Below are 27,843 nucleotides of genomic sequence, written 5' to 3' on the forward strand. Positions count from 1 at the left end.
TCACTAGTCTGTTATCCAATCCCATTAATTTCAGTCTATTTAACAGTTGTCATGTGGCAGTCTATCAAAAGCTTTTGCAAAATCTAAGCATATCACTGTATATGTATCTCCCTTGTTCAATTCATTTGTCCTCTTGTTATTGTACATAAATAAGTTGCTAAATCATGATCTTCCTTTAAACAACCATGCTGACAACCACAAAGAATACTGCTATTATCTACCCAATTCTGTGTCCTAGTTCTCACCAATTTCTTCAGTACCCTGACCACAACTCTGGATATACTGATTTGCATATAATTTGTAGCCACATCCTTATCACCGCCTTTATGCAGTGGAACAAATTTATCTTCTTTCCACTCTCTTGCAACCTGTGCTGTTGTATGAGTTATTAAACAGGCATGCCAATGCTTGCCAGTTCCCTGGAATATCCCCTTAAGGCATGTAGTGATATGTCATCAAATCACCTTATTGATATTATGCTTATTTCCTTATCTATCTTCTGCTCACTTACAATTAAGCCATCCTCTCCTATGTTCTCCATGCTTGAGTTTGTCATGATTTCACCCAAATAGGAATGAGACACCTTTATAAATTGTTCACTCATTACTTCAACAATGTCTTCTACAGCAGTTACCATTCTACCATTTTTCATCTATTAACACCATCTTACCATAATCATTCTTCCTTTTACTTGTCATATATCTGAACAACTCTTTAGGGTTTTTTCTTGGCCAGATTTGTTAATTTCTGCTCATACTGTTTTTGCCAACTGAGTCATCTTCCTGGTCTGCTCTTTTTATGCCTCATGCAATTTATTGCTACCATTATACATCTTGTGCTCCCTCCACAGTATCTTCTTTCAAAATTAATGCTTAATCCCTTTATTCATCCAATTCACTCTTACTGTAATCAGTCTTTTGACCTTCGGAATTCATTGACACATCGATGATGTTAACTATCTTTTGGTCAATTCTCATACAGCGCTTATCTGCCTTCTGCTTAATATACTTTTTTTTTGCTTATATATATATATTTTTTTTATTATTCTAAAAAGTTTCATTGCATCCAGTAGTGTATTTCATTGTATACTATCATATGCCTGTTTGTAGTCCATAAATAATCGTCGTGATTCTTTATGAAATCCATTATGTTTTTATTATTATCTGTCAGACTGTAGAAATATGATCAGTCATTCACTTTTCCTTTCAGAAGCCACACTATCTGAAGATATTTGAAGTATATACATTAATTCTTTTCCATATCAGTGTTGTAATATCTTGTAGCAAGCGTCCAAGAGGAAGATTCTTCTATGATTATTGGTAATCACAGGGTTTCCTTTTTTTTTAAAAAAAAGAGCATAATATGGCTGCACTCCAATTTACTATTTCTTCTTTTTGCCATATTATCTGGATAAGTTCATACATTTCAGTTGTTATGGATTCTTCTCTAGTTTTTAAAAGTTCTGCTGCTTTGTTATTTTCACCGACTGCTTTGTTATTTTCAGTGCTTTAATAAGATTCTCAACTTCAGTCAGTGATGATTCCACAGTTGCGGGTTTTCAAATTTTCTTTTCAAATATTGTTCCTCTGGTATGATTTCCTTTTGGTATAGTGATGGTGACTTGTTTAATAGCTCCCAAAATGCTGTCTGAATTGTCTGAAATTTTTTGTTTCTTGTATAATTAATCTAATTTTATCTATTAGATAAAATTTTTGTTATTAGTCAGTATTTGGATTTCTGATTTATATCCTCTTAAGTATTATGCTGCATCTAAAGAAGCTCTTTGAATTATTTGTATTATATTCAATTTCTTCAGTTAATTTTTTTTTACTTCCAGCCCTTTCTCTCTTGACACAATATTTTATTTTACTAGTTAAAGTTTTGCAGCACCCATAGTACCTACTGTTCTGTTCATTATATATTTCTGTAGCTCCGTTACTTGCGTTGTTGAGTTTTATGAATTGAACAATTTGTTCTCCACAACGAATAATAATAATTTTGATCTGAGCCCAAGGAACTGAATATTGTATTTTCTGCTCTATCTTAACTACATATTGTCTTTGTATGTTTATGTCCTCGCGGTTTTCAATATTACATTGATTAGTATTTATTTCTTTTAAGTCTTCTCCATTTGACGAGAGTCTTAGCTTGAAATGTGCCATTACCAGGTAAGACTCTCTGGTTGATTAGAGATATTTTGTATGGGAACATATGTGCTTCTAACTGAGCCCTCTGGAGAATACAGAGGTAATAGTTCTAATCCCATTGCCATTACTAATATCATGCACACACACACACTCTGCACCAGTTGTTGATGTATATTTTCTTTTCCTGTTTTAGCCTTAATTTTATGGGTCCATGTAAAAAAAATTTATATCCTTTCTGGTTCCTCACAAAATTATTTATCTTTCACATTGTCATTCTTCTCTTTTGTTGGTGTATAAACACTGACAATTTATTATGTACAATCATCAAACAGATGACTAGAAATATTGATATAACCCTCATTCATTCACTGATGTGGAAGTTTTTACATGTGGCAAGATTTTATCATGTACATTAAGACCTCCACTGTTTTCATGTCTATCATTTTATGTTCACCACCCCAATATTCTAGATTTCCATTACTCAGGCATCTTGTTTCTTGTATAACTAAAATGTGAATTACTAATGCATAAATAACACATTGAAGAGATCCACATTTAAACAGTTTATTTTCCATGTCACATCTCAGTCCATTAGCTGCTTCTATTTGGTTGCATTGTGAATATTCCAGTATGTTAATCTAGAACATAGTTTCGTAACTTATGAGATTTTTACGGCCTGTCATTATAATCCTCAACCTGGAGGACCAGGATGTCATGCTTAGTCTATTCTCTACCCAAAGTGGAGACACCATCAGAGGGACCTGTTGAAAATGGCAAAGCAAGATTTTTTATGTGATCAGCCATTTTAGCCTTGTTTATTTTTTGAAAATTGAGTGGCAGTTAATCTGCACCCTTGGCGAATTAGATTACAGTCCCAAGACTATAAATGCTTTTAAATGATGTCTGGTAAAGAGAGCACAGCTATTTCCATCTAGAGGAACACAAGTCTTACATCTTCAAACACAACTATGGCCATTCAGGCTTGGCTGACCATGTTTTGGACACCACCCACAGGGTATCATGGAAGAAAACCACCATGCTCCACCACAGCAAATTCAAGAAAGAGAGACTTTTTTTAGAAGCAGCAGCTCTCAAAAACCAACCAAATCTCAATAAATATGGTTGCATTAAGCTTCTGAAGATTTGGGAAACACTCATCACCAGAGTTCCCACCTTACATTCCAGGCCACCTAGTACTGCCCTTAGAGGGCGCTCTACCTAGATAGGACTTTAGTGTCACCCACGTGGTTATGCTTAGTATTGTTTGTTATTTGTGTATATGTTACATTAATTGTTTTTGTAATCCCCGTAGATGTCCTAGTGACTAGGACGAAATATAGGAAGTATTAAATTCTATTTTAATTCTTTTTGAGTGTTGTAAAAAATCCATTAAGCCTCCAACATGAATTATATATTTGGTTTAATCCTTTTTCCAAGTGTAAGCAAACAAAGTTTTTGCCTGAAGTATTTTCAGGACCAGGGCAACTCATGGTAAAGGTGGAATAAGTTCTCATCATTCCTAATGCAATATAGCATTGTCTGTGTGTTCAGTTGTTGATTTTATTGAGTAGTGGGATTAAAAACCTGATTTTCTTAGGGGAGAAAACCCTACTTGCTTATGCCAGAGTTTAATTAATAATTCCCATAGTCAGCAAAGAATCAAACTTAAAAATGCCCTTTTTTTGATAACCTAGCACTATAGATGCAAATGCCATTTCTCCAGGGCTACACAACTACCCTTTATACACACACACACACACACACACACACACACACACACATATGTGTATAGAAATCAGAATGTCAAGATACAACAGAATGTCCCTCATCAGGAGGCAAAGTAGTATACCGCAAGAACACCTAGTGGGAAACCTTATGCTGAGAAGACAGTTAAAAAAAAGTATCCCAAGGGAAATTAACTTGCATTAGTGTCTGACCTTCTCACAACCACAACATCCCTGAATGCTAGAAATTTACCCTGCTTTTCGCTGTAGCCAGTTAAAAATAAAAAACGTCCACACTCCTAAAAAAACAAGCAGCATTTTTACATTTCCTCAAAATTGAAAAATCTAAGTCTTTCAAAATTAAACTCTCACAAAACTAGAAGCCAAATAAACCAAACATAAATAATAAATATCTTCTCACAACAGAATTGCCATGAAGTCTGCCAAAACATTGGTGATATCAAGGTCCTCTTGCAGAAACAAGTCTGTGTTCTTTTCCTTGCAAGAGAACCTGCTCGGAAACTGGTGAAGATCCTTGGTGGCTTTCCTTTTTTGTTTCTGCATAGCCATGTGATCCTGTCCATGATCTTATATCTTCAAGGCTATGTCCTTCATTTTTTGCCTGTTGATCCTTTTCCGATAATTTTTCATTCTAAAACTGTTAGTATCCTATGTCGTGCCAATCTCATCTTTCTCTGGTTCTTTTCCTGTAATAAAGATCTCTGTGTTCTCATTCTCTATAGGACGTCTGTATTTGTCACATGTTCTATGATAACAAGTTTCACTCATTACCAACATGCAGACAGTTGCCATTTGCCTGTCAGTACGACTTCATTATGGTATGCTAAATTGTTTGCTAACTGTTGCATATAATGTAGGATGACCCAGATGATCTTATTATTATTATTTAGGCCTCCAAGGGGTCAAAATACTCATCGTGGGAGGTCCTTCCTAGGAAACACAAGTCTATCAAGACTCAACGTGGGAGGTCCCTCTTAGGAAACACAAAGTCTATATCATACCACTCCTTAAACTCATTGATCGTTCTCGCTCTCACCACTCTATCAGGCAATGCATTCCATGGTTCAACCACCCTCCATGCAAAGAAACCACTCCTCACCCTCTTGCTCACAGTTTCCTTTCGTAACTTCCAGAGATGGCCTCTTGTCATCACTCCTTCCTGCTGTTCAACCAAGCAAAAGAACTCCCCAGTGTCAACCCTGTAACCACCTCTCAACAGTTTAAAAGTCTCAATCATATCACCTCTTCTTCTTCTACCCACCAAATTCTGCAGTCCACATTCCCTCAGCCGATCCTCATAACCAAAATTGTACAGTCCTGAAACCATTTTTGTCATCCGTCTTTGTACCCTTTCCACAGTTAATTTATCCCCTTCAAATCCTAGGGACCAAATCTGAGAACAGTAGTCTAAGTGTGGTCTGATCAGGGTCTTATATATCAGAATGATAACTCTTTTATCTCTACAGGTCAGTGTGCTTCTCATTATTGCTGCAATCCTTTGTGTTACCTTCACCACCTTTGCAATATGCCCCTTGAATTTCAGGTTTCTATCAATCATCAACCCCAGATCTCTTGTCTCCCCTACTTCTTCCAGTATATCTCCTCCAATAGAGTATGCAGTGTACCATCGATGTGTCTCAGACCTCAAGACCGTACATTTTGCTGCATTAAACCGACATCCCCATTCATTTGCATATCTGTCTAGCTTATTCAAATCCTCTTGCATGACTACCACATTTGCACTATTACTAATAACCCTTCCCAGCTTCACATCATCTGCAAACAACTGAACACCCCCACCCCTACAATCCACTGACAATGTCATTGATATAAAGGTTAAACAATATAGGTCCCAGTACTGAGCCATGTGGGAAACCACTTGTAACCCTCTGCCTCCTTGAAACTGCCCCACCATACACAATTCTCTGACACCTATTGGACAGCCAATCCTGAATCCAGTTGACCAACCTGACATCCAAACCCATGAGCTGCAACTTAAATATCAGCTTATCATGTGGCACCCTGTCAAATGCCTTCACTAAATCCAAGAGCGCCCCCTCACAAATCCACCGTGGACTCTCACATTACCCTCATCTTCCCAATGTTGTATACGGTCCCTAACTAATTTCTCCAAGCTCTTAACAACTACTGATGACACACAAACTGGCCTATAATTAGACACTTCCAATCATGCAATGGCACTATCTTACCTTCCTTCCATTCCCTGGGCACCTTTCCTGTAGCCAGACTTTCATTGAAAAGTCAGGTCAAGGAAGCTGTCAGTTCCTTAGCACATTCTCTTAAAACTAATGGTGAAATACCATCCAATCCCACAGCTTTACTGACATCCGAAGTACTCAGTGTTTGGAACACACTCTCCTCCTGCACCTCTAAACCTCGAACCTGCCCTATCCTTCTAGTATTAAAATTTACTCCTCCAGGATGAAATACACCAATAAGGCATTCATTGAACAATTCCACTATGTCCTCTGCATCAGTCACTCTATTCCCATTTTTATCCCACAATGTCATTCTTCCACAATCATTTCTCCTCTAACTGGCCACATAGCTAAAAAATTCCGTAGTATTTTTTAGTATGGTTAGTATGGTAAGGAAGGCGAAACCACACTAGTCACTCTCCTGGCCTGTGTCTTATATTCTTCATGCATCTGCTCTTCACCTGTCTCCTTATATCTTGTCCATAGCCTCTTTTTCGCATGCAGCTCCTGTTTATTATTGTTTGTCATCTACTTTACACCAAATTATGTCCTTTTCTTCACTTGTGGAATACAGCTTACTATTGCTGCTAACAAATATTCCTTCACAATTTCCCAAGCACTAATGATATCCTGGCCTTCCAATTCCTCCCTCCATGAAACTTCCCCAAGTTGATGTCTGAGACTATTGTAATCACCTGCCTTATAATTCCACATATATTCCCATCTCTTTGATACTCCTGCATGTCTATTCATCTTCCAAGTCAAAACCATATGGTCACTCGCTCCAAATGGTGGGAGAGATGTCATCTCACTTATCAGCTCTTCTGATGCTATGACCAAATCCAAAACTCTTGAACCTCGTGTTCTCTCTATTACATGTTGCCGAAGACATTTGCCCCTCAAGAATTCTAGAAATTCCATTCCCTTATTGCTACATGCATCTTCCTCTCCCCAATTTATACCGTTGTACTTAAAATCTCCTATAACAATCATTCTTCTTGCACTTGCCAAGCTCAACTGTCTAAACATCTCCTGGTCCCCACCCTCTGTGCTCCTTGGTTTGTAGCAACACCCCACTAAATATCCCATCTTGCCTATCTCTACCTCACACCATATGCTTTCAAAATCATTACTGTCACTGCCTTCCAAATCCTCCACTCTTAGAGGACATAAGTCGTCACTTATCATAAGCGGCACTCTACCACCACGTTTTCCCTTTCTATCCTGCCGAAAAATGCTGTGCCCTGCTACTTCTATTCCTGTTATTATATCCTCTTCTGTCAACCATGTTTCAGTGATCCCAATAATCTTTGGCCAGGCTGATGCTATCAGCGTCACCAATTCCTCTCGTTTATTCAGGATACTCCTGGCATTAGTATAAAGCATAAAAATGCCACTATTTCTATGCCCAGCATTATTATCCCCTCTTGACTCCACTGGGCTCAGCGCTACCTGATGTTGTCCCCCTTCTCCCAAGTATGCTTTCCCACAAGAGGCCACCCCTGCTACCATCCACCTTGGACATTCTAGTTTCCCTCCATTGACACACTGTCTCGTTTAGAACTGCATTCTCTCCAGATGGCTTACGTCCTTCCTCATTCAAATGCTGCAAGCGGTCTCTCGCATACAGTTCCTCTCCTCGAACACTGTCCAAGCATCCACATATTCCAATCCTCTCTTCTGATGCATTCTAGCTATTATGTTAGTCAGTATGACTGCTCTTCTAGTCAGCTTGTCACAATCATACCTAGGCAACACGCACACTATATTTCCATTTCGTGTCTTCTTTCGTACTACCTCAAGCAAGAATCTCATATCTCTCGCTTCCCAATTTACATTACCTCTCAAGTCATTTGTTCCCACCATCACAATCATCTCATCCACCCTTTCACCCCTCTTAATTGCCATAGCCACACTTTCTATTGTTCCTCCAGGCAAACACTCCTCACACATCCTATCTTGCACACCACGGATCATTGAGTCACCATATATTACACCTCTTTCCATTCCCTCTCTCCTACTCTTTCCATTCTCTCCTCGTCTATCATTCCCATAACTCTCATTCCCTCTCTTCCACTTATCCTATTCATCCTATTCTCTCCTCTTCCATCATTCCCATAACTCTCTCTCATTCCCTCTCTTCTACTGTTCCCATTCTCTCCTCTTCTATCGTTCAAATAACTCTCTCTCATTCCCTCTCTTGTTCCCATTCTCCCCTCTTCTATCATTCCCATACCTCTCTTATTTCCTCTCTTACTGTTCGCATTCTCTCCTCTTCTATTATTCCCATACGTCTCTCTCTCATTTCCTGTCTTCTGCTGTTTCTATACTCTCCTATTCTATCATTCCCAAATCCCTCTCTCATTCCTTCTCTCCTGTTGCTTCTATACTCTCCTCTTCTATCATTCCCAAAACTTTCTCTCACTCCCACTCTGATTCACCTTGCATACATCTCTTCCATTCTCCTAATCTCATCTTTCATACTTCTCATCTCGTTCAGAGGTATTCCACCTCCTCTTTCAGCTCATCTATCCCTTTCTGCAAGTTAGTCACTCTTACCATTCTTTTACCCAATCAAAACCATCTCCATAAACTTTACAGTCATTCAAGCGTTCCACACTCCCGACTTATTTTCTCATTCGTACTTCACTCGTCATTCTCTCTTATCACACTACTCGTCTCCCGTTTGCCATTCTCTGCTATCACACTACTCGTATCCTGACATTCATTTCCTGTCCCTGAAGCAACTGGGTCAGTTATCAATATATACAATTCATTAATTTCCTCCCACTGTGTGCATTTTGCGCATATACGCACTCCCCCCCTTCTCTCACCTACCACATATCCAACTCCCGGGAAGCATACATGCCACAAAGTCCTTTATTATATTACGTATAATAGAGTTCTTAAATGGTGGAGGACTCGGTGACATGACATTTATGATTGCAGTTGTGTCCGCCATCATTCCTTACTGCCAAAATATGTATATTAACATTGTATCATATATATATATATATATATATAAATAAATATAACACTATAATCAACTATACTAGATAGTGAAAACTTCTCTTTTCTTCCACCTCAGTGCTGCTGACTGTGACCTGGGCTTCTCGGTAGCAACGAAACTCCAAAAGCAGAACCACTAAATAACACTTGTGTTATTGAGAAAAAAATGCAGAACAATTCACAAAAGAATTCACACTATACACCGTTTAAAAAACACTTTTTCCTACCACAGCTCAAATCGCCCGCCACGTTCTTCAGTTACCCTAGCGCCCTCTTATGTCGCAGTTGCCATCAATAATTGTAGTGGAAGAGTTAGATGCCCATGATAATCCTTGGGGATAGTATACACAAATTAACATCAGAGAAAAGGTTGTTGAGCACATGATCATTAACAGTCATGTGCACATGACTGTTAACAGTAATCTTTATCCTCCTAAACACTGAAAGTAATACGTCATTCTTCTGCATGCTTATCCAAACATTCACTGCTGTTGACTTAACAGTTTGTTTGCTATTCCTTTTCGCACTAATAAAGTGGAATGCCAAAAATAGCATTTAGGGAAAGGGACTGTTTTTCTATTGGTATTCCTCTCATGCATGGGCAACTATGTACCCCATTCTGGATAGCATGATTGAGTATATGGGAAAATAGATGAAACTGATTGGAATGTCTTTTCATCCTTTGCAGAATTTGATACTGCAACAGCCATTTCCTTCCCTCTTAGACTTATGTTACAGTCTCTGCTGCTATACCTGCAAGCCAGAGTGTCAAGTTGGTTTCTTCCTTTCCCCAAACCTTCATGGAATTCAGTATGTGCTGCATTCTTTTTTATATATTTGAGCATGATATATCCTCTGTCAGATACAGAATTACTCATTCCAAGTGACAGTTGCTTTCACAAGGTTATCTTACACCAAAGTCTTGGAAAAAATGTGGAAAATGGAGGTCAGAAATACTACATTTTCATTTTGTTCCTTGAACAGAAATGCATAATTGCCCACCTGAAACCATTTGCAGATAATTTTGAGGTAGGCTTTGCCAAAATATTTGTAATATCTTTTTACCTCCCTCGAGTCAGATATGAAATTATGTTCACTTAGAGTGGTCTGGAGCAACAGCTATTTCAAGCAAGATTAACTGAAAGCAGCCTTGTTTCACTGTTAACCAATTGTTGTATGATCAGAAACAATATCCATTATGAAATGGTCAAGCATCTATCACCATCTGCCATGAATCAACTGCTCCACTTTTTTAAAAGAATTTTCTGGGAACTTGAATTTATGGATTCCTAGTGAATGGCACTTATTACTGCCATTCCAAAGCCAGGCATGGATATACAAAAACTCCAACAATTTGCTTGTGGACAGACTTATGTGTTTGTTGTACATGTTGTTTATTTTTTAACGGTATATATTAGAACACAGAAAAATAAGTAAATAATTAATTTATTAACTTATTGCTGATATTTCGCTGGTGTATTAACAAGCATCTTCAGAGCAGAAAAACACAGTTTGTCACAATACGCGAGACTATAACAACATGGTGTAATCAATGGACTAGTTGAACAAAATTGTAGCAGCAACACAAAGACTAGAGTCCTGATTTTGGCACCCTCTATCTGGAAAAAAAAAAAACAAATGCAGCTATCACATAAGACTAGAGTCCTAAACAGAGGAAAAAAAACTGGTACTAGTTTTTTCTTAAGATGACTATCTCCCAGATTTTAGGCAAATTTATACAGCCATATTTGTTGAGATTTGGAGTGTGTTTCAGGGCTTCTGTTGCCTCTAAGAACAATCTCTCCGAATTGTAAGAGCTTCTGTGCAGTACTTTTGTGTTCTTCCAGTTGATCATGTGTTCAGGGCTATCCAGAGCATTGTCTCCTAGTCCTGACTTGCAATAGTGATAATGCCGGATGTATCCTTTGTGTTCGCTGATGCAGATGTTCACAGATCTTCCTGTTTGACCATAGTAGGCTTGATTACATGATTAGGGTACTTCGTAGACTCCTGGATGTGATAAAGGGGAAATGCTGTCCTTGGGTGAGCGGATAAGCATTGCTAATTTGCCACACGGTCTGAATGTGGTGCATAGTTCATGTTTATTAAGAATTCTTGAAATCTGTTCGGATGTGCTTTTAATGTATGGGATGGTGACTGTTTTGTTGTAGGTCTCTGTGGTGGATAGTGGGAGGGGTTTCTTAGGAGCGTTTAGTAGTTTGTTTATCTTATGGGGATTATAGCCATTGGCCAAGAAGGTGTTGCGTAAGTGAGCCAGTTCAGCAGCAAGAGCATTGTCGTTGGAACAGATTGCTCTCACTCTGTGGGTTAGCGTTTTTAAAATGCCATATTGTTGAGAAGGGTGATGATGTGATTGTTTGTGTAAATATCTCCCTATATGTGTGGGTTTTCTAAAAACTGAAAATGATAAGGAACCATCTGGAAGATGTGTGATAAGTGTATCCAGGAAGGACAGACAGTTATTAGCTTCCAGTTCCATTGTAAAGTGGATTTTTGGATGTTGGCTATTTAAATGCGCTAAGAATGTTTCCGATGTCTCTGGGCCAAGTGGCCAAATAGCAAGCACATCATCAACATAGCATAGCTAAAGTGTTGATTTGAGAGTGGCTGTATTGATTGCTAGTTTTTCCAGGTGTTCTATGTAAAAGTTGGCTGGGGGGGGGGGGGAGAGCCCATGGCTGTCTCATCTATTTGTTTGTATATTTTTCCTTTCCATGTGAAATATCCTGCATATATTGTGAATTTGAATAGTTCAAATATATCAGGGGGGGGGGGGAGTGTGACTTCAGTAGATTGAGGGTTTTCTATTAGTGGTGCATTTGTGAATAGTGAGATGATATCAAAGCTTACTGTTAAGTCTGAGCTTTTTAGGGTATGGTGTTGTAAGATGCTTTTTAGTTGGGCTGAATTTTTGACAAAAGAGGGAGAATTGTTTGTTAGAGTGGCTAGTAGCTTAGCTAAATGTCTAACCAGTTTGTATGTGGGACTATTTATACTGTCCACAATTGGGCGTAAGGGTGTTCCTTGTTTGTGAATTTTTAGTGCTCCATAAATCCTAGGTGTTTTAACATGGAAGGGCTTGAGTTTATTTACTGTGTCTTTGGGCCAGGAAGTGACTTTTTTTCAATAATTTACGTGCCATATTCTTTTGTGTGTTGGTGGGATTGTGATCTATAATTTTGTATGTTGACTGATCTTGTAACAGTGTGTGCATTTTGTTTTCATATTCTGTTGTGTCCATCACCACGAGGGCACAATTTTGCCACGACTCCCAAACAAGTTCCAAAAGCCGAAATAATGGTGTTCATCAAATGTTCATCATACGACCTGCCTCCAACAATAGCCAACAACATATGTTTAGATGTGGCCAACATCCTAATCAAGTCTAAGCCTCCCAAAAATAAAATCTCACATAAGGAAATCATTGCTGTAAAAGAGCTACAGAATAATAACCAGATTATCATAAAAGTGGACAAAGGGAATGCAACCTTCTTGGCCAATGGCTATAATCCCCATAAGATAAACAAAATACTAAACGCTCCTAAGAAACCCCTCCCACTATCCACCACAGAGACCTACAACAAAACAGTCACCATCCCATACATTAAAGGCACATCCGAAAAGATTTCAAGAATTCTTAATAAACATGAACTATGCACCACATTCAGACCGTGTGGCAAATTAGCAACCCTTATCTGCTCACCCAAGGACAACATTCCCCCCTTTATCACATCCAGGAGTCTACGAAGTACCCTAATCATGTAATGAAGCCTACTATGGTCAATCAGATAGAACTGTGAACATCCGCATCAGCGAACATAAAAGATACATCCAGCATTATCACTATGGCAAGTCGGGCCTAGCAGACCATGCTCTAGATACCCCTGCACATGGGATCAACTGGAAGAACACAAAAGTACTGCACAGAAGCTCTTACAAGTTCGAGAGATTGTTCTTAGAGGCAACAGAAGCCCTGAAACACACTCCAAATCTCAACAAATATGGCTGTATAAATTTGTCTAAAATCTGGGAGACAGTCATCTTAAGAAAAAACTAGTACCTGTTTTTTTTCCTCTGTTTAGGACTCTAGTCTTATGTGATAGCTGCTTTTTTTTTTTTTTTTTTTTTTTTTTTTCCCCAGATAGAGGGTGCCAATATCAGGACTCTAGTCTTTGTGTTGCTGCTTCAATTTTGTTTAACTAGTCCGTTGATTACACCATGTTGTTATAGTCCCGCGTATTGTGACAAACTGTGTTTTTGTGCTCTGAAGATGCTGGTTATAACACCAGCGAAATATCAGCAATAAATTAATTATTTATCTGTGTTCTAATATATACCGTTAAAAAATAAACAACATCCAACAATTTTGCTATCCACTATATCTGACTAGACTATACTATTCATAGTCAGATAGCTATCTAAGCAAGATCTTAGAAAATAATTGGTTATGTCTTTTATGATTTCTCTAGTCTAAGTATTTTTTTTGAGGATACAATCTGGTTTCAGAATGGTTTCAGATTTTGTCATCAGAAGACAGATTGCATGCATTTTTGGCTACAGACATGGTCTTCACCCCAATCCAGAACTCAGATTAGGACAAATATTAATCCCAGTTGCAATAAGCCAATTTCTTTGAGATCCTATTTGACAAAAAAACTGTTTCCTCCTTCATGTATGTTAGTTGTGAGATAAGTGTAATAAAGCACTGAACATTCTTTCTGTCTGCCTGTCACCCTGTCTTTCAACTTTTGGGTTGCTGACAGCTGTTCTTTACTCCATTTGTACTGTGCGCTGATTAAACAAAAACTAGATTATAGGTCATAAGTCTATGAGAGAAAGAGAAAGCACACTGCTTTCTCTCTCTCTCTCTCTCTCTCTTGATGGTGGTCAGACTCTGTCCACCATCAAGCTTTAAGAACTGTTACTGGAGCAGTTCCAACTTCACCTATCCTTAGTCTCTGTGTTGAGGCAAATGACCCACCCTTGTTGCTTCGATGTGAACAACTGTGTCTCTCTTATGCACTATAAAAATAAGATCCCTGCCACATTATCCCATGTGGCTCATTATTTTTTGACTGCTGTGGGAGAATCTATACAATCATCATCGAACTGCCATATGATTCTTTGCTTTGTGAATAAAAGCACTCCAAGAAGCTCTAGATATTATGGCAGACAATATTGCACAGATGCCATGAAATATACTACTTCTGTGGCATTTATATACCACCATACAGCTTTTCTTTTTTGCAGGCCATTCAAACATTCCACCTTTCCTGCTGTCTACAAGCAGCTCTTTTAAGTGCATGGAATGGACTACTCAGATTTTGTGTCTGTTTACACAGATTCAGGATCAGAGATCCTTGTTGGATCTTTCATTATCTTCCCAGACAATAATATCTGCTCATATCCCACTAGAATGTAACAGCTTCACTTCAGAGCTGTAACTGTAGAGCTTGCCTTAAACTGTAAGATTGAACATTACCAAAGGTACATGACATATGAAGATACGTTAGGTTCTTCTCAAGTAGTAGGAAGTCAAGAGCTGCAAAAACATTAGTGACTGTCATATTCAAACATGTCCTCTCTCTCAGTTATGGAAGCTACGCTTGAACGTATGCTTCTGTTGAATTCTAAGCCACGTTGAGATATTACATCTGGGTCACTTCGTTCATCATGCTTCCACCATTGTTCTGTCCATTACACTGATTACAGGCAGATTATAAGACAAACTTTTATTGCAGTGCAGTCATAATGGAATAGAGAAACCAACTTCAAATGAAGCCTGAATATGAAATCATCTCATTCTAGCCTTTGCAGGGACCACAAAGAGGAAGTTCTTCTTGCTTATCTCCAAATAGGTCACAGTCATCAGCCACATTCTATCATTTGCAAGTGTTTCTTTCATTTTTAAATTTTTTACAGAACATCAATATTTATTACTGTATATAGACAGTATACATATTGTATATATTATTTTTATTTATAGAATATAGTTACTGTATATAGGCTTTTAATATCTGGTTTGTTTTATCTAGGTTATTTATGAATTCTTTATTCTTTTATACACACATTTCTGTACACATTTTATGCTGTTTATTGTATTAAGTAGTTATTACTCTATGTACTGCTTGTAATTTGTATTGGTGTGGTATGACAATAGCTGTTATGCTATTGTCATGCCACATGCCACTTAACTAAATTAAATCTGTGACATGCTATTTTTTTGTTAATTATCTCTCAGTATGTGCAAAGATTCCATTTTTCTTCACCAGTATCCTTTCTGGCTTCAGTCCTATGTTCCCATTGTGAAATAATTTGATATGACCTGAATTTTTAAATGATAGAGCAGTAAGAATCTCTGATGACAGCTTTATTGGTAACTTGTCTAGGAAAGTTTTAGAATTAGGATTCTTAGTCTTAATTTTAACTTGATTAAGCTAAGCACCAGTTAGTGTCTAACCAATGCTACATTGTTGTGGAATGGGCTGATATATATTTTAGATAGCTATAGAAGTACACTAAGGACAAACACTATTTCTGAAGATTACTACCACAAATTCAGACGAATCATCTTGTGGCAATTTGTATAACATAACTGATTTCAAGTATACAGCAGGTACACATTTAAATTTTCTAATTGCATGCTAAGGGTTCACACGGTAGTATTCGACATGATAAAAGGCGAATGGTTAGCATATCCACTCTCCAGCCAAAAGGCTGTGGGTTCGAATTCCTGCTGTGGGCATGGATGCTTGTGATTGTCTGTGAAAATGCTAGTAGTGGTTGGCAGTAGATGGCGTCGGTGTAGTTGCGGTTCGTTGTGGTTGGTGGATTGAGTGGTGAAGACAGTTGTAGAGTAGATGCCCTCCCTCGATGAGTTTTTGGACTCCCTTGAGGTGTCAAGTAATAATGATAATACAGTAATAAAAGGCGAATTGTGTATGAAGGAAGCTCTTTTTTTGCAAAGGAATAAAGATGCATTCTTGGATGTCTTGTAATGTCTCAAAGTCTTGAAAATCATCTAGATTATTTCACTTGGGGAAGAATTATTAATAATCTTGAAGAAGGCTGCAGAATTACTGATATTGCCAGAGACTTTGGAATTTCACATAGCATTGTATCCAGGCACTTCAGGCAGTATTTCAAACCAATAGAATGTGTTCCAGACATTTGCTAAGAGGTTGCCCTCACTTTACCACAGCATAAGACAGATTTTTGGTTATAACAGCAGAACATAATCGACACCACGACAACTCAGCTTGCAAGTTAGCTCCATTCAAGCATAAGTACGCAGATGTATTGACAAACTATGGCAGGGTATCTGTGACAAGTAGGCCTATACACCCAAAGGCCTACAGTCTGCATCCCTTTATTCACAGATCATCATAGAGCATGTTTTCAGTGGTTTTATATCCATAAAAATTGGACAAGACACCAGTGGCTATTTACAGATGAGAGTTGTTTTAGTCGTTCCTCTCATTCTGCACAACACTTGATCTTGCATGAAAGTGGTACTGCTTACCATCGTGAGAATGTTCTTGAAAGGGATAGATATGGTGGTGGTGTGGTGATGCATTATGCTTATTGGATGCACAGAGCTACAAGTGGTGGAAAAGGGGACTATGACTGGTAAACGATATAGCAACGAAGTTCTTCAACATCATGTTTGCTTGTTCCATGGTGCCATAGGTGAAGAATTCATTTTTATGGATGACAATGCCACACCACATCATACACGAGCAGTGGAGATACTTCTGGAGACTGAGGATATTAATTGAATTGAGTTTTCAGCATGTTCCCAAGATCTCACCCCCCCCATAGAACATGTTTGTGATGCAATAGGGAAATGCATTGCTGCTTGAAATTGTCCTCCAAAAAACAAACAAGGCCTTTATCCTTGCTCTGAAGAAGGAGTGAGTCAGTTTGTCTCAAGAACTCTTGAATCACTTGGTGCTAAGTGCGGTATGATATTGTGAAAGCTTCAGCTCAGTTCAGGGTGGACATATTTGAGAAGTCTCTTCACTTAGTTCACTGTACATTAATTCTTTAACTATGTCCTTAGGAAATTTGAAACTTTTGCCAAAAATGTGTTGCAATTTAATTTGTATGAAATTTATAACACATTTTTGTGCAATATAATTTATTAGTATGCTGGCAGTAAATTTATGTCCACATTTTGCTGTAGTCATAAATTTTTTCATATCCAGGTAAAAATATAGTTTCCTTAGCTTTTTCTTGGGAGAAAAAAAGAGAGAAGGAAAGCTACTGATCTTTTGCCATGGAGAAGAAAACAGAGAGAGAGAGAAAGAAAGAAAGCTATTGATATTTTGGCAATGGAAAACAGAGAGAATACAGATCTTTGCCAAGTGACACAAACACACAGAGAAAACTAGATCTTTTGCCAGGCAGAAACAGAGAGAGATCTTGTCATCTGTGTATCTTGTTTGCAATAAGATACACAGATGACAAGGTATTATTATCAAATACTGAAACAGGATTACAACACCTCTTAACAGATTACTGGAATTCTGTATCAATTATGGAATGAAAATTTTAACATCAGAAAAACAAAGGTAATGAAAATAGCAAGGAAAGAGACATTATGGATATCAGAATAAATGGGGAAAAATGGAATCAAGTAAAGGCATTTAAATATCAAAGAAGTGTTATTAGTAGTGATGGAAGATGTAAAAGTGACATAAAAGCAAGAATAGCAATGGGAAGAGATGCCTTTAATAGAAAATGGAATTTACTCAGAAATAAAATGGATAGAAACCTAAAGAAAAGACTAATAAAATGTTATGTGTGGAGTGTTGTCCTCTATGCAGCTGAAACTTTGACATTGAAGAAAGAAGAAATTAAGATTTGGAAACTTTGAGATGTGGATTTCAAGAGGGATGGAAAAAATCAAATGGACACATAAAATAACTAATGAAGAGGTCTTAAAAAGAGTAGAAGAAGAAAGAAGTCTGTTAAGGAGGATAAAAAGAAGCAAGGGAAACTGGATTGGGCATGTTCTGAGAGGGAATAGAATCATCAGAGATGCCATCGAAGGAAAAATAGATGGAAAAAGACCCAGAGGAAGAGTAAGGAAAACAATGCTAGATGACATGCTGAATGGAGACAGGGACACAACCTTGAAAGAGAAGGCTCAGAACAGAAGAGAGTGGAAGTAAAGTTTCTGCTACTAAAAGAAGAACCTGCTCAATTGCAGAATACTCAGAAGAAGAAGATGCAGGCCATCCAGATTCTGGAAATGTTTAGTCCATAATTTTTCTTGTTTAGATTCTTCTAGATCTACTGAATTTCCATTTAGACAACCATGTTTTGGTATGCATCTTCCCCTGTCTCTTACTATCACTCTGGAATGATCTTTAATTCCTTAATTATGTTAACTTTATATCCCTTAACTTTATTACTATGTCAATTGGAAGAGTCTCCTCCTATATTGTACTCTAAGATGAGGACTTGACAGAAAGGAAAGGCTGGCTTGCGTACAGATTAAAATGATTGATATAAAGATGTATATTATTTCTGGAAAATTTTCCATGTTTCTTCTCTAAATTAATATCAATTTTTATTGATATTTTGCTTAGTTCTCTTTAGAAGTATCCCATTTATGATATTGGCTTTTACTCAAGTTTTAGGGCATTACTGATGTTTTAAAGACAAAGATACATGAAGAATTATAAGGAAGGAATAATTTTGACATAGCTTTGTAGGATGGTCCTGGTTATCTTCTTTTGGAGCAGCATTAGGCTTAAAGTGATAAACATTTATATGCTACTGCTGAAGAATGACTGAAATGAAGGGGGGGGGTAGAGATAGAAAGATATGGGAGAATTGTGAATAAGACAAAGGTATCATCATCATCAAATTCCTGATATATACCCTCAAGGGGTGTACAGGATATGATAGTACTATATGAAAAAATTATATCATTACTAATTTTCTATCTACAATTTTCCTCCAAATTAGTCTGTTACCAGTCAAGACTTCAACATTATCAGATCTTATATTTCTGTCATCTAAGGAACTTTTTACCATATCAATCCACCTATATCTTGGTCTTCCTCTGGGTCTTTTTCCTACCAACCTGGCAGAGAACACTTGTTTTGCTAATCTTTCTTCACCCATTCTGTTTAAGTGACCATACCACCTGAGATTAGCTCTGCTAACAAATTCCTGGATGCTGACAATGTCAAGTTCTTTCTTATTATCCTCGTTTTTAATATGATATTGCCGTTGATGCCATCTGTTCATGCCCCTAATCTTTCTCAGGACTCTCATATCTGCAGTCTCTAGTCCTTGGTCAAGTGTTTGACTTCTGACGCAGCTCTCAGATCCATAAGTTAAAATTGGCTTGAATACTGTCTTGTATACAGCGAATTTAGTGTATTCAGTGTTTTGACTAATTTTTCTCTTATTCCATATAAAATTATTCCGATGACTCTACCATACTAGCTTTGTTGATTCTGTTGTCTATTTCCATATTTAATTTATCATCTTCACTAAAAATTGTGACTAAGAAGCTGAAAAGTTTTACATGTTCAACAGGTTCTCCATTCATAATGCAGTTGATATTTTCAGTGTTTCTGCCTATTTTCATTGTTGGTTTCTTTTTATGCTGACCTTCATACCATATCTACTACATCAGGTATGGGAGAATTGTAGCAGATTTATTTAGAAGTATAACATCATCAGCATAAAGCAGAGAGCTTAGATTAACATCCCCAATTTTGATATCAGGTTTAATACCACATCATGATGATGTTATATTTAATATAACATCATCAGCATAAAGCAGAGAGCTTAGATTAACATCCCCAATTTTGATATCAGGTTTAATACCACTTTCCTTCATAATGTGATCCATATAGATAATGAACAACAGAGGGATAACGTACATCCTTGTCTGACCCCAGATTTAACATTCAACCACCTTCCTGTACTCCCTTCAATTCTAACTGCTGACTTACAACTCAAATAAAGACTAAGTATTGCTTGATATAATGCTCCATTAACACCATATAACTGTAGCATTTGGAATAGCTTCTCTCTTGGCACCTTGTCATATGCCTTTTCCAGATCTACAAAACTTAAATACAGATCTTTATTATATTCCCATGATTTCTCAACTATCTGTCGTAAAATGAAAATCCGACCCTGACAACCTCTATTTGGCCTGAATCCAGCTTGTTCTTCACCAAGCTTCTCTTCCACAATCCTTCTCAACTGTTTCTCAAGTATACTTGCATAAATCTTACCAGGAACGCTCGGTAGAGAAATACCTCTGTAATACTAACATTCAGTTTTATTTTCCTTTTTATATATGGACACGAATGAGAACTCTACTCCAATCATCTGGAATTCATCCCTTAGTCCAGGCCTTCTGAACTATGCAGTGCAGCCACTGTAAAACTTTTATACCTCCATACTTGAGCATTTCTGGTCGAATATCATTAGCTAATTTTACACAGTGTTTAGCTTTCTTATATTTGTCTCTGTATTTTCTAAGAGCACAAGCTGACTTATTTGCCAAGAACTTTTGATTTGCTTTCTTCTTCTCTTTCATTCCCCCTTTAACTTCTTGTGTCTACCATGGAGTTTTGATTTTTGTATCCTTACAGACAATCTCACTACATGCCTCTCTGGCTGAATCAATCAGAGGTTCCTTCAGTGCTTGCCATTGAATCTCCAAGGTTTGGTTACTGTTCTGAAACTCTTTCATTTTTTCTTGAATAATATTTGTATATTTTAGTCTACAGTTTATATCTGAGAGCTGCTCAACTTTTTTTCGCTTTAAAACTTTCTTACATGTTCTTCTTTTCAATATGAATTCAATTTTATCCTGCTCATGACTAAATGGTGATCACTTCCAATTTCAAATCCTCTGTACACTGGTGTCCTGTACCAGGGAGAAAACATCACTGTCGATAATAACATAATCAATGAGACTTTTCTTATTCATTGCCTCTTCTGTCGTTGTGAAGTTGTGCACATTTTATGTTGGAATATGGTGTTAGTAATAGCCAATTCATGTCCTGAGCAGAAATCCAAAAGGTATTTGCCATTATTATTATTAGCTTTGCTCTTTTCTCCAAAAAGAAACAAAGGTATGTGAATTTAAAACCTTGGTATCAAGGGTGGGATGTGAATTCTTTGGGAAGAAGGTGAAGGGCAGACATTTTTTGGGGGGATAGGGGAAGGATTGAATATGATGAAACAAGATTAGGAGTGGGAGTAATGTAGTGTGAGCCGTTTTGTCTGAGTATCGTCTTTGGAGCTTGTGGGGAAAATTTTTTTTTTTTTTAAAGGATATGCTTAAAGAAAAATAGGCAATATAGAAAGCCATAAAAATTGATATAAGTTTTAGTAATCTTACTTTTTAAAAAAATTACTTAAAATATTGATTTGTGCAGAAAATTGGTTAATTAATGTCTTGTTTTGTACAAAATTCTGTGTAATTGCAATATTTCTTAATATTTCTGTTTCAGTTTATATCTTGTTGTTACTAAATTGATTTTTAGGTTGAACATCCTATCACTGAATGCATTACTGGAATTGATTTAGTTCATCAGATGATTAGAATTGCAAAAGGTAAGGTTCCGTGTGTAATGACAACTTTATCTTATATTTTATTTAGTTATTACATAATTATTTAATTTGTTTCAAAGAAAACACAGATCGAGACTAATTAAAACTTTTTTCTACTCTGGGAAGTACTTTTACCTTAGACATAGAAACTTCATCCCCTTTCTTTAAAACATTGTACCCAGATTTAAAGAAAATCTTTTGTTAATTTGAGAAAACTGCATCTTTTTTTAATGGTTTTATTCTCCTTTCCTTCTTAACCAGAAAGGAAGATAGGACCAGTGATTTTATCTTCCTTTCTGACTTAAAATAAAATGACTTTTATTTTTTTTTTGTATTATTTTTTTTTTTACTATGTTTCTGTCTGTTTGAACAGAAACATAATAATGAAGTAAAACAGGGTTTCTCTGGCTTCTTCCAATCTAAAAACAAATGCCCTTCTACCTTGTGCTGCCCGGCAACATGACAGTGAAAGTAAAAGTCATCATTTATTTTAAACAAAAGCTTATAGTTCCTCTCTTTTTGATCTTAATTAGAACTTAACATCATTTGTTATTGAAAACTGTGTGGATTGTCTGCTATTCTTGACACTCATCAGCTCTAGTTCTGGTATTCTCTTACTGAATATTTTTCACCTGTTTTTCTCAACTGACCACACACACACAAAACTCATTGATACTCGGTGCAGTCAGATCAACAAATACCTAGTGGCTTCCTTCCTTGAGCAACATCCTGCCTTCAGAGAGCCGATGCTCTCCTTCAAGAGTACAAGAAGATAATTATACTGATGGTCAAGATTTGAGACCTCTGTTGGTTGCTGCTGTATCTCCTGACTTTATTATTTTCAGTCAGATCCTACTTGATTGTAGCAATTTAACAGCTGATTTGCATGCAATTCAGCTTGCACTTGTGTATATAAAAGAAAACTGCTACCAGAAGTGTGTAATTTATACAGACTCACTGAATCTTTATAGGCTATCTCATTTCCTCTGTATAATCTGCATCCAGTTCTTTGTGAAATGGTACAACTGTTGTACAAACTGTGAAGGAGCTTAATTTTGATATTCATCTGTGTTGAATTCTCAGCCACATTAGAATTAAGGGAAATGAGACTGTGGATGCAGATTCCAGATCATCTCATACATTTTCCATATAGTGTACTGTTTTTTCCAGTTCCGTATACAGACATCTTATAAGATCAAAGCTAATAACCCTAATATATTAAGCTTGAAATTCACCATTGGCAATCAAGTCAGTAGAGAAACAGAAGAGAGAGGAAGTTGTTGTTCTTGCTAGGCTAATGCATAAATCAGTCATCTTTTCCATTCTTATTTACTGAGGGCCGATTACTCACCTAGGTGCAAACAGTGCAGCACTCATATCGCCATTTATCTAGAACGGAATACATTTTTTACTACACTTGCTGAGCCACATATGCCCAGGCAGATCTTATCAAACTCATGAAGTTTAACTTTTTAAAAAGAATTAATTAATACAAACACGTTTAATTATTCTATTTATAAATAGATACTGCTTTGTTTTACTAAATATTTTTTTAATTTTGTACATGACATGTTATTTATGTTATGTAAAAAAATATACAGTTGTGTTGGTTTGGCACAGTATGACCTTTGATGTCCTTGCACTCATAAACTTTTAGTTACTCAACCAACCTATGTCAAATTGCCTTTGGTACATGAGCAAGAGAATAACATCACAGCATTTCTCCATCATTCTATCCCTCACTGTGTTAATTAAGGAAGTCTTATAGTCCATCATATGAAATTGTTTATTTCACACAGAGCAGAACACTGATTTCTTATTCATCTTTACTGACTACTGAAGACCCAAGACTTCTGTTATGTTTCTCTGTTTCCTATCCTCATTAATATCTAATCAGATCCCACTTTATTACAATTATTACAGCAGAGTTGCATGCCATTCAGCTTATGCTTGTCCACATAAAATAAAACTGCTACCAAAAATGTATGATTTATACAGACTGATTGAGTCGTTTAAAGGCCATCTCTTGTCTTGTGTTGCACTTCATATCCAGTGCTTTATGATGTTCTGCAACTGTGGTATAAACTGAATATGCATAATTTTGATGTTTGATTGTGATGGGTTTTCGGCTACATTGGAATTTTGGGAAATTGCAGAGGAAGCTGCTAGGTCCACTTATGTTTTTTCCATGTATGGCCTGTATTCCCATATGCAGATTGCATACAGGTTATAAGATCAAGGCTAATTAATTAGTCAATGGCAAATAAAGTACATATGATTAAGCCCAAAATTAAGCATTGGCAGTGTAGTCAATGTAGAAACAGAAGAGAGGAAGTTGTTCTTACTAGGCTTCCCATAGATCCTAGTAATCTTACATATGTTTATCTACTGATGGTCCACCTAAGTGTGAGCAGTGCGATATTTGTCTTACCATTTTCCATGTTCTGGTTGAGTGCCAGCACTTCAGTTGAGAAAGGAATGAAATTTTTAGTAATTTAGCTGAACCACATACACTCAGGTATATCTTAAAGATTTGGAAAAATTCCATGAATTTTTTACAAAGCATTAATTTATACAAACACACTTGATCATGTGTAGCTGTAGCATTGCTTAACTTTTTGTTAAATTTGTATTATATATGCAACATGTTATTTATTCATTTATCTATTCATTATTATTTATTATTACCTTGTGTACTGCTATAACCTTTGAAATTGTGTAGTATGACCTTTGCTGTCTTTGTGCCAATAAATTGCAAACCAAATAACCAAACAACATATCACAAAAGATGACCTTGATGCTTTTGCCAGACTTTTTTTCTCTAAGTTATATATGTATATTACTATGGTGAAAATGCATAATTTCATCACTAATATACATCATTATTACTGTACTGATTAGGGACATCAGTGAATGAAATTATGAAACCAACCTTTATGTATTCCTAATGTGAAAGATCTGTGCTTCCTGTTATGATAATCTGAATAATTCATCCTATACTTGATTCAGCAAAATCTTTTTTTTTTTTTTTTAGGTCATCCACTCAAAATCAAGCAAAGTGATATTGGCATCAATGGATGGTCAGTAGAGGCTCGTGTATATGCAGAAGATCCATTTAAGCATTTTGGCTTACCCTCTGTAGGCCGTTTGTATAAATATAGCGAGCCACTTCATATATCCAAGGTAAATAATAGCACCAGTGTATTAGTATGTACATGTAAATATACGGATGTTCAAATTGCTGAGTAGAATAACTTAAAGATGCCAAGAAATTATGTGTTTGTTTAATTCTTTATCCAAGTGTAAGCAAAGAAAGTTTTCGCGTGAAGCAGCTTCACGACTGGGCATATTTGTATATAGATCTAATGACTTCACATCACTTGCCTAGTATCCCATAATGCAAAGCACATATCCTTATGGACATGTATAATGCTATGCATTATGGGAAGGGTCACTACCCAGACCAGTTTTGACCTTTATTGAGATGAAAAAGTAAAGGGGTGCTCATCATAGGCCTGGAGTAGTTAGTATAGAGATGCAAAAGAGCCTGATATATTAGGAGAAAGAAAAGACATATAGCCAAAGGCTATCAGTTTTCCTTTTTCACCAATCTCATATAGATGAACAACCAAAAGATTGATTGAAACTAAAGCTAAAGCGCAAAGATGATTGATACCCAAGTGGTTAACCTTATCTGAGTTAACCGCCTTGAGTTAGCCTTCTCTGCCTGGGATTGCTCTTCAGTCATCCCTGCAATTGACTATAAGACCACATTGATTTAAGAGAATGGAACTATTTAAAAAACCTCTCATAGCAAGAATAGACAAAATTTTATCTCTCCCCATTCTTAAGATTTGATTAACCATCCTAATCTTAACAATAACGGTGGCATAAAAATCCCAAAAATTTGGAGGGCACACATTCAGCCCACGTAGTTTCCAGCAAACCCTGACTTTAGGACTCTAAACAAATTTTCAGCTTTTATTGGGCACTATCCATACCAGTTGGTTGTAACTTATATGTATACTTATATAAGTAATTTTTATTAAAATTTTTATTTATTAATTTTTTCCTTTTTTGTAAACATGTTGCTCTCCAGCTTAAATTAATTTTGTGACCTAATAGATGATGATCATAATAATAATAATGGGACTCTATGTTAAAGATACCAAGCAATTTTAAACCTGGTTTTACTCCATTTTTTCCAAGTAAGCAAACAGACAAAATGTCAAGTTTGTGCCTGCAATTTATGCAAGACTAGCTGATCCCACAGTTAGTGCAAGACCAAGGCAACTCGTGGTAAAGGTGGAGCAAGCTCTGATCACTAATCTTAATATTTACCCTTAATGCCAAAACACATCTCCAAGAAGGGGATGTATGATGTTTTGTATTAAATGCAAGGGGTCACTACCCCGACCGGTTTCGACGTTTATTGAGGTCTCATCAGTGGGAGCCAGGCTAGAAATACCAAGATTTAGTAATGCAGAGCTTGTAAGTATTTTACCAAAACAAGTTACCATAAGGTGTTATAACCTTATTAAATAAAAATCTCAGGAGGAGATATAGATGTAGAAAGTATTTTTAACTTGGGTATAGTTATGTTAAAGATACCAAGCAATTTTAAACCTGGTTTTACTCCATTTTTTCCAAGTAAGCAAACAGACAAAATGTCAAGTTTGCGCCTGCAATTTATGCAAGACTAGCTGATCCCACAGTTAGTGCAAGACCAAGGCAACTCGTGGTAAAGGATACCCAAGTTAAAAATACTTTCTACATCTATATCTCCTCCTGAGATTTTTATTTAATAAGGTTATAACACCTTATGGTAACTTGTTTTGGTAAAATACTTACAAGCTCTGCATTACTAAATCTTGGTATTTCTAGCCTGGCTCCCACTGATGAGACCTCAATAAAGGTCGAAACCGGTCTGGGTAGTGGCCCCTTGCCTTTAATACAAAACATCATACATCCCCTTCTTGGAGATGTGTTTTGGCATTAAGGGTAAATATTAAGATTAGTGATCAGAGCTTGCTCCACCTTTACCACGAGTTGCCTTATTCTTGCACTAACTGTGGGATCAGCTAGTCTTGCATAAATTGCAGGCGCAAACTTGACATTTTGTCTGTTTGCTTACTTGGAAAAAATGGAGTAAAACCAGGTTTAAAATTGCTTGGTATCTTTAACATAACTATACCCAAGTTAAAAATACTTTCTACAATGGGACTCTAGGTTTGTTGTAAGTTTTTTTTTTTTTTTTTTTCACCAGAGGTCACGCCAATAGTTGTAACGGTTGGTCAGTAACTTTAGCATGCCATGTAGATTGTAGTGCAGCTTGTTTCTTTGTATATATGTATATAATCCAAATGATGACCTTAATGTGAAGGTTGAAACAGCGAGTGTTTATTTTGGTTTATATTAAACTAAAGTGTTACTCCAACTTGGTAGTTGTTTCCATAATTTTCATAATGTATTCTACTGTTTCCAATTGGTAACAGATGTCACAGATTGGATCTCCAATATTAAAATGCCTCCATTTGATGGTATTGAGTGCAAGGCAGCCCATATGCAATTGTCCAAACAAGATCCCTCCTGTTAGGATATCCTTGGAACTTCAGTAAGTTATGAAACATGTTGTTGTCAGTACCCAACTGTGGAAGTTCACAGCGAAAAAGATTAAAGATTTTTTTATACCAAATTTTACTTTTTTTAATGGAAAGAATGTCAATGCAAGTGTTGTAGCAGTCTTGCAGTTAAGTACAGAGTGTTGTAGTATTCAGGAACAATCTGAGCTTTTGGACATTTATGATCATTTACTCCAAACAGGGGAAGATGAAAACCCAAGTCATACAGGAAAGGGTTTGCACATGTGTGATTGGTCTGCAATATTTTATGGATTTTTGAAACTGTAGTCTTAAGTAGAATTTTAAGACTGGAAGCCCAAATCCTCCATGCTTCTTTGATAATTGAAGAAATTCCTTTTTAACTTGTTACTGGTTGGACCAAAAAAAGTTGCACCGGCTTCAGCTTCTGTGATGTCTGAAACGTTTTCACGGTCGTTTGAAAAGTTCTCAGCCTAACAATGAAAAAATGAATTTATAATTTCAA

The 27,843-nt window shown here is 36.7% G+C and overlaps 1 protein-coding gene across 1 annotated transcript in view; it reads left to right on the plus strand.

The window, feature by feature from the left end:
• LOC150094469 (propionyl-CoA carboxylase alpha chain, mitochondrial-like) overlaps positions 1-27,843 on the plus strand; it is a 559,741-nt gene that overhangs the window by 288,935 nt on the left and 242,963 nt on the right. Inside the window, exons 13-14 of the mRNA XM_090412316.1 lie at positions 21,672-21,741; positions 24,773-24,921. Coding sequence (XP_090268442.1) covers positions 21,672-21,741; positions 24,773-24,921 — 219 coding nt within the window. The remainder of the gene's footprint in view (positions 1-21,671; positions 21,742-24,772; positions 24,922-27,843) is intronic.

The sequence above is a fragment of the Typopeltis vanoorti genome, chromosome 22, assembly GCF_054136105.1.
Source record: "Typopeltis vanoorti isolate ZY-2024b chromosome 22, IOZ_Tvanoo_1.0, whole genome shotgun sequence".
In the NCBI taxonomy this organism is placed as follows: Eukaryota; Metazoa; Arthropoda; class Arachnida; order Uropygi; family Thelyphonidae; genus Typopeltis; species Typopeltis vanoorti.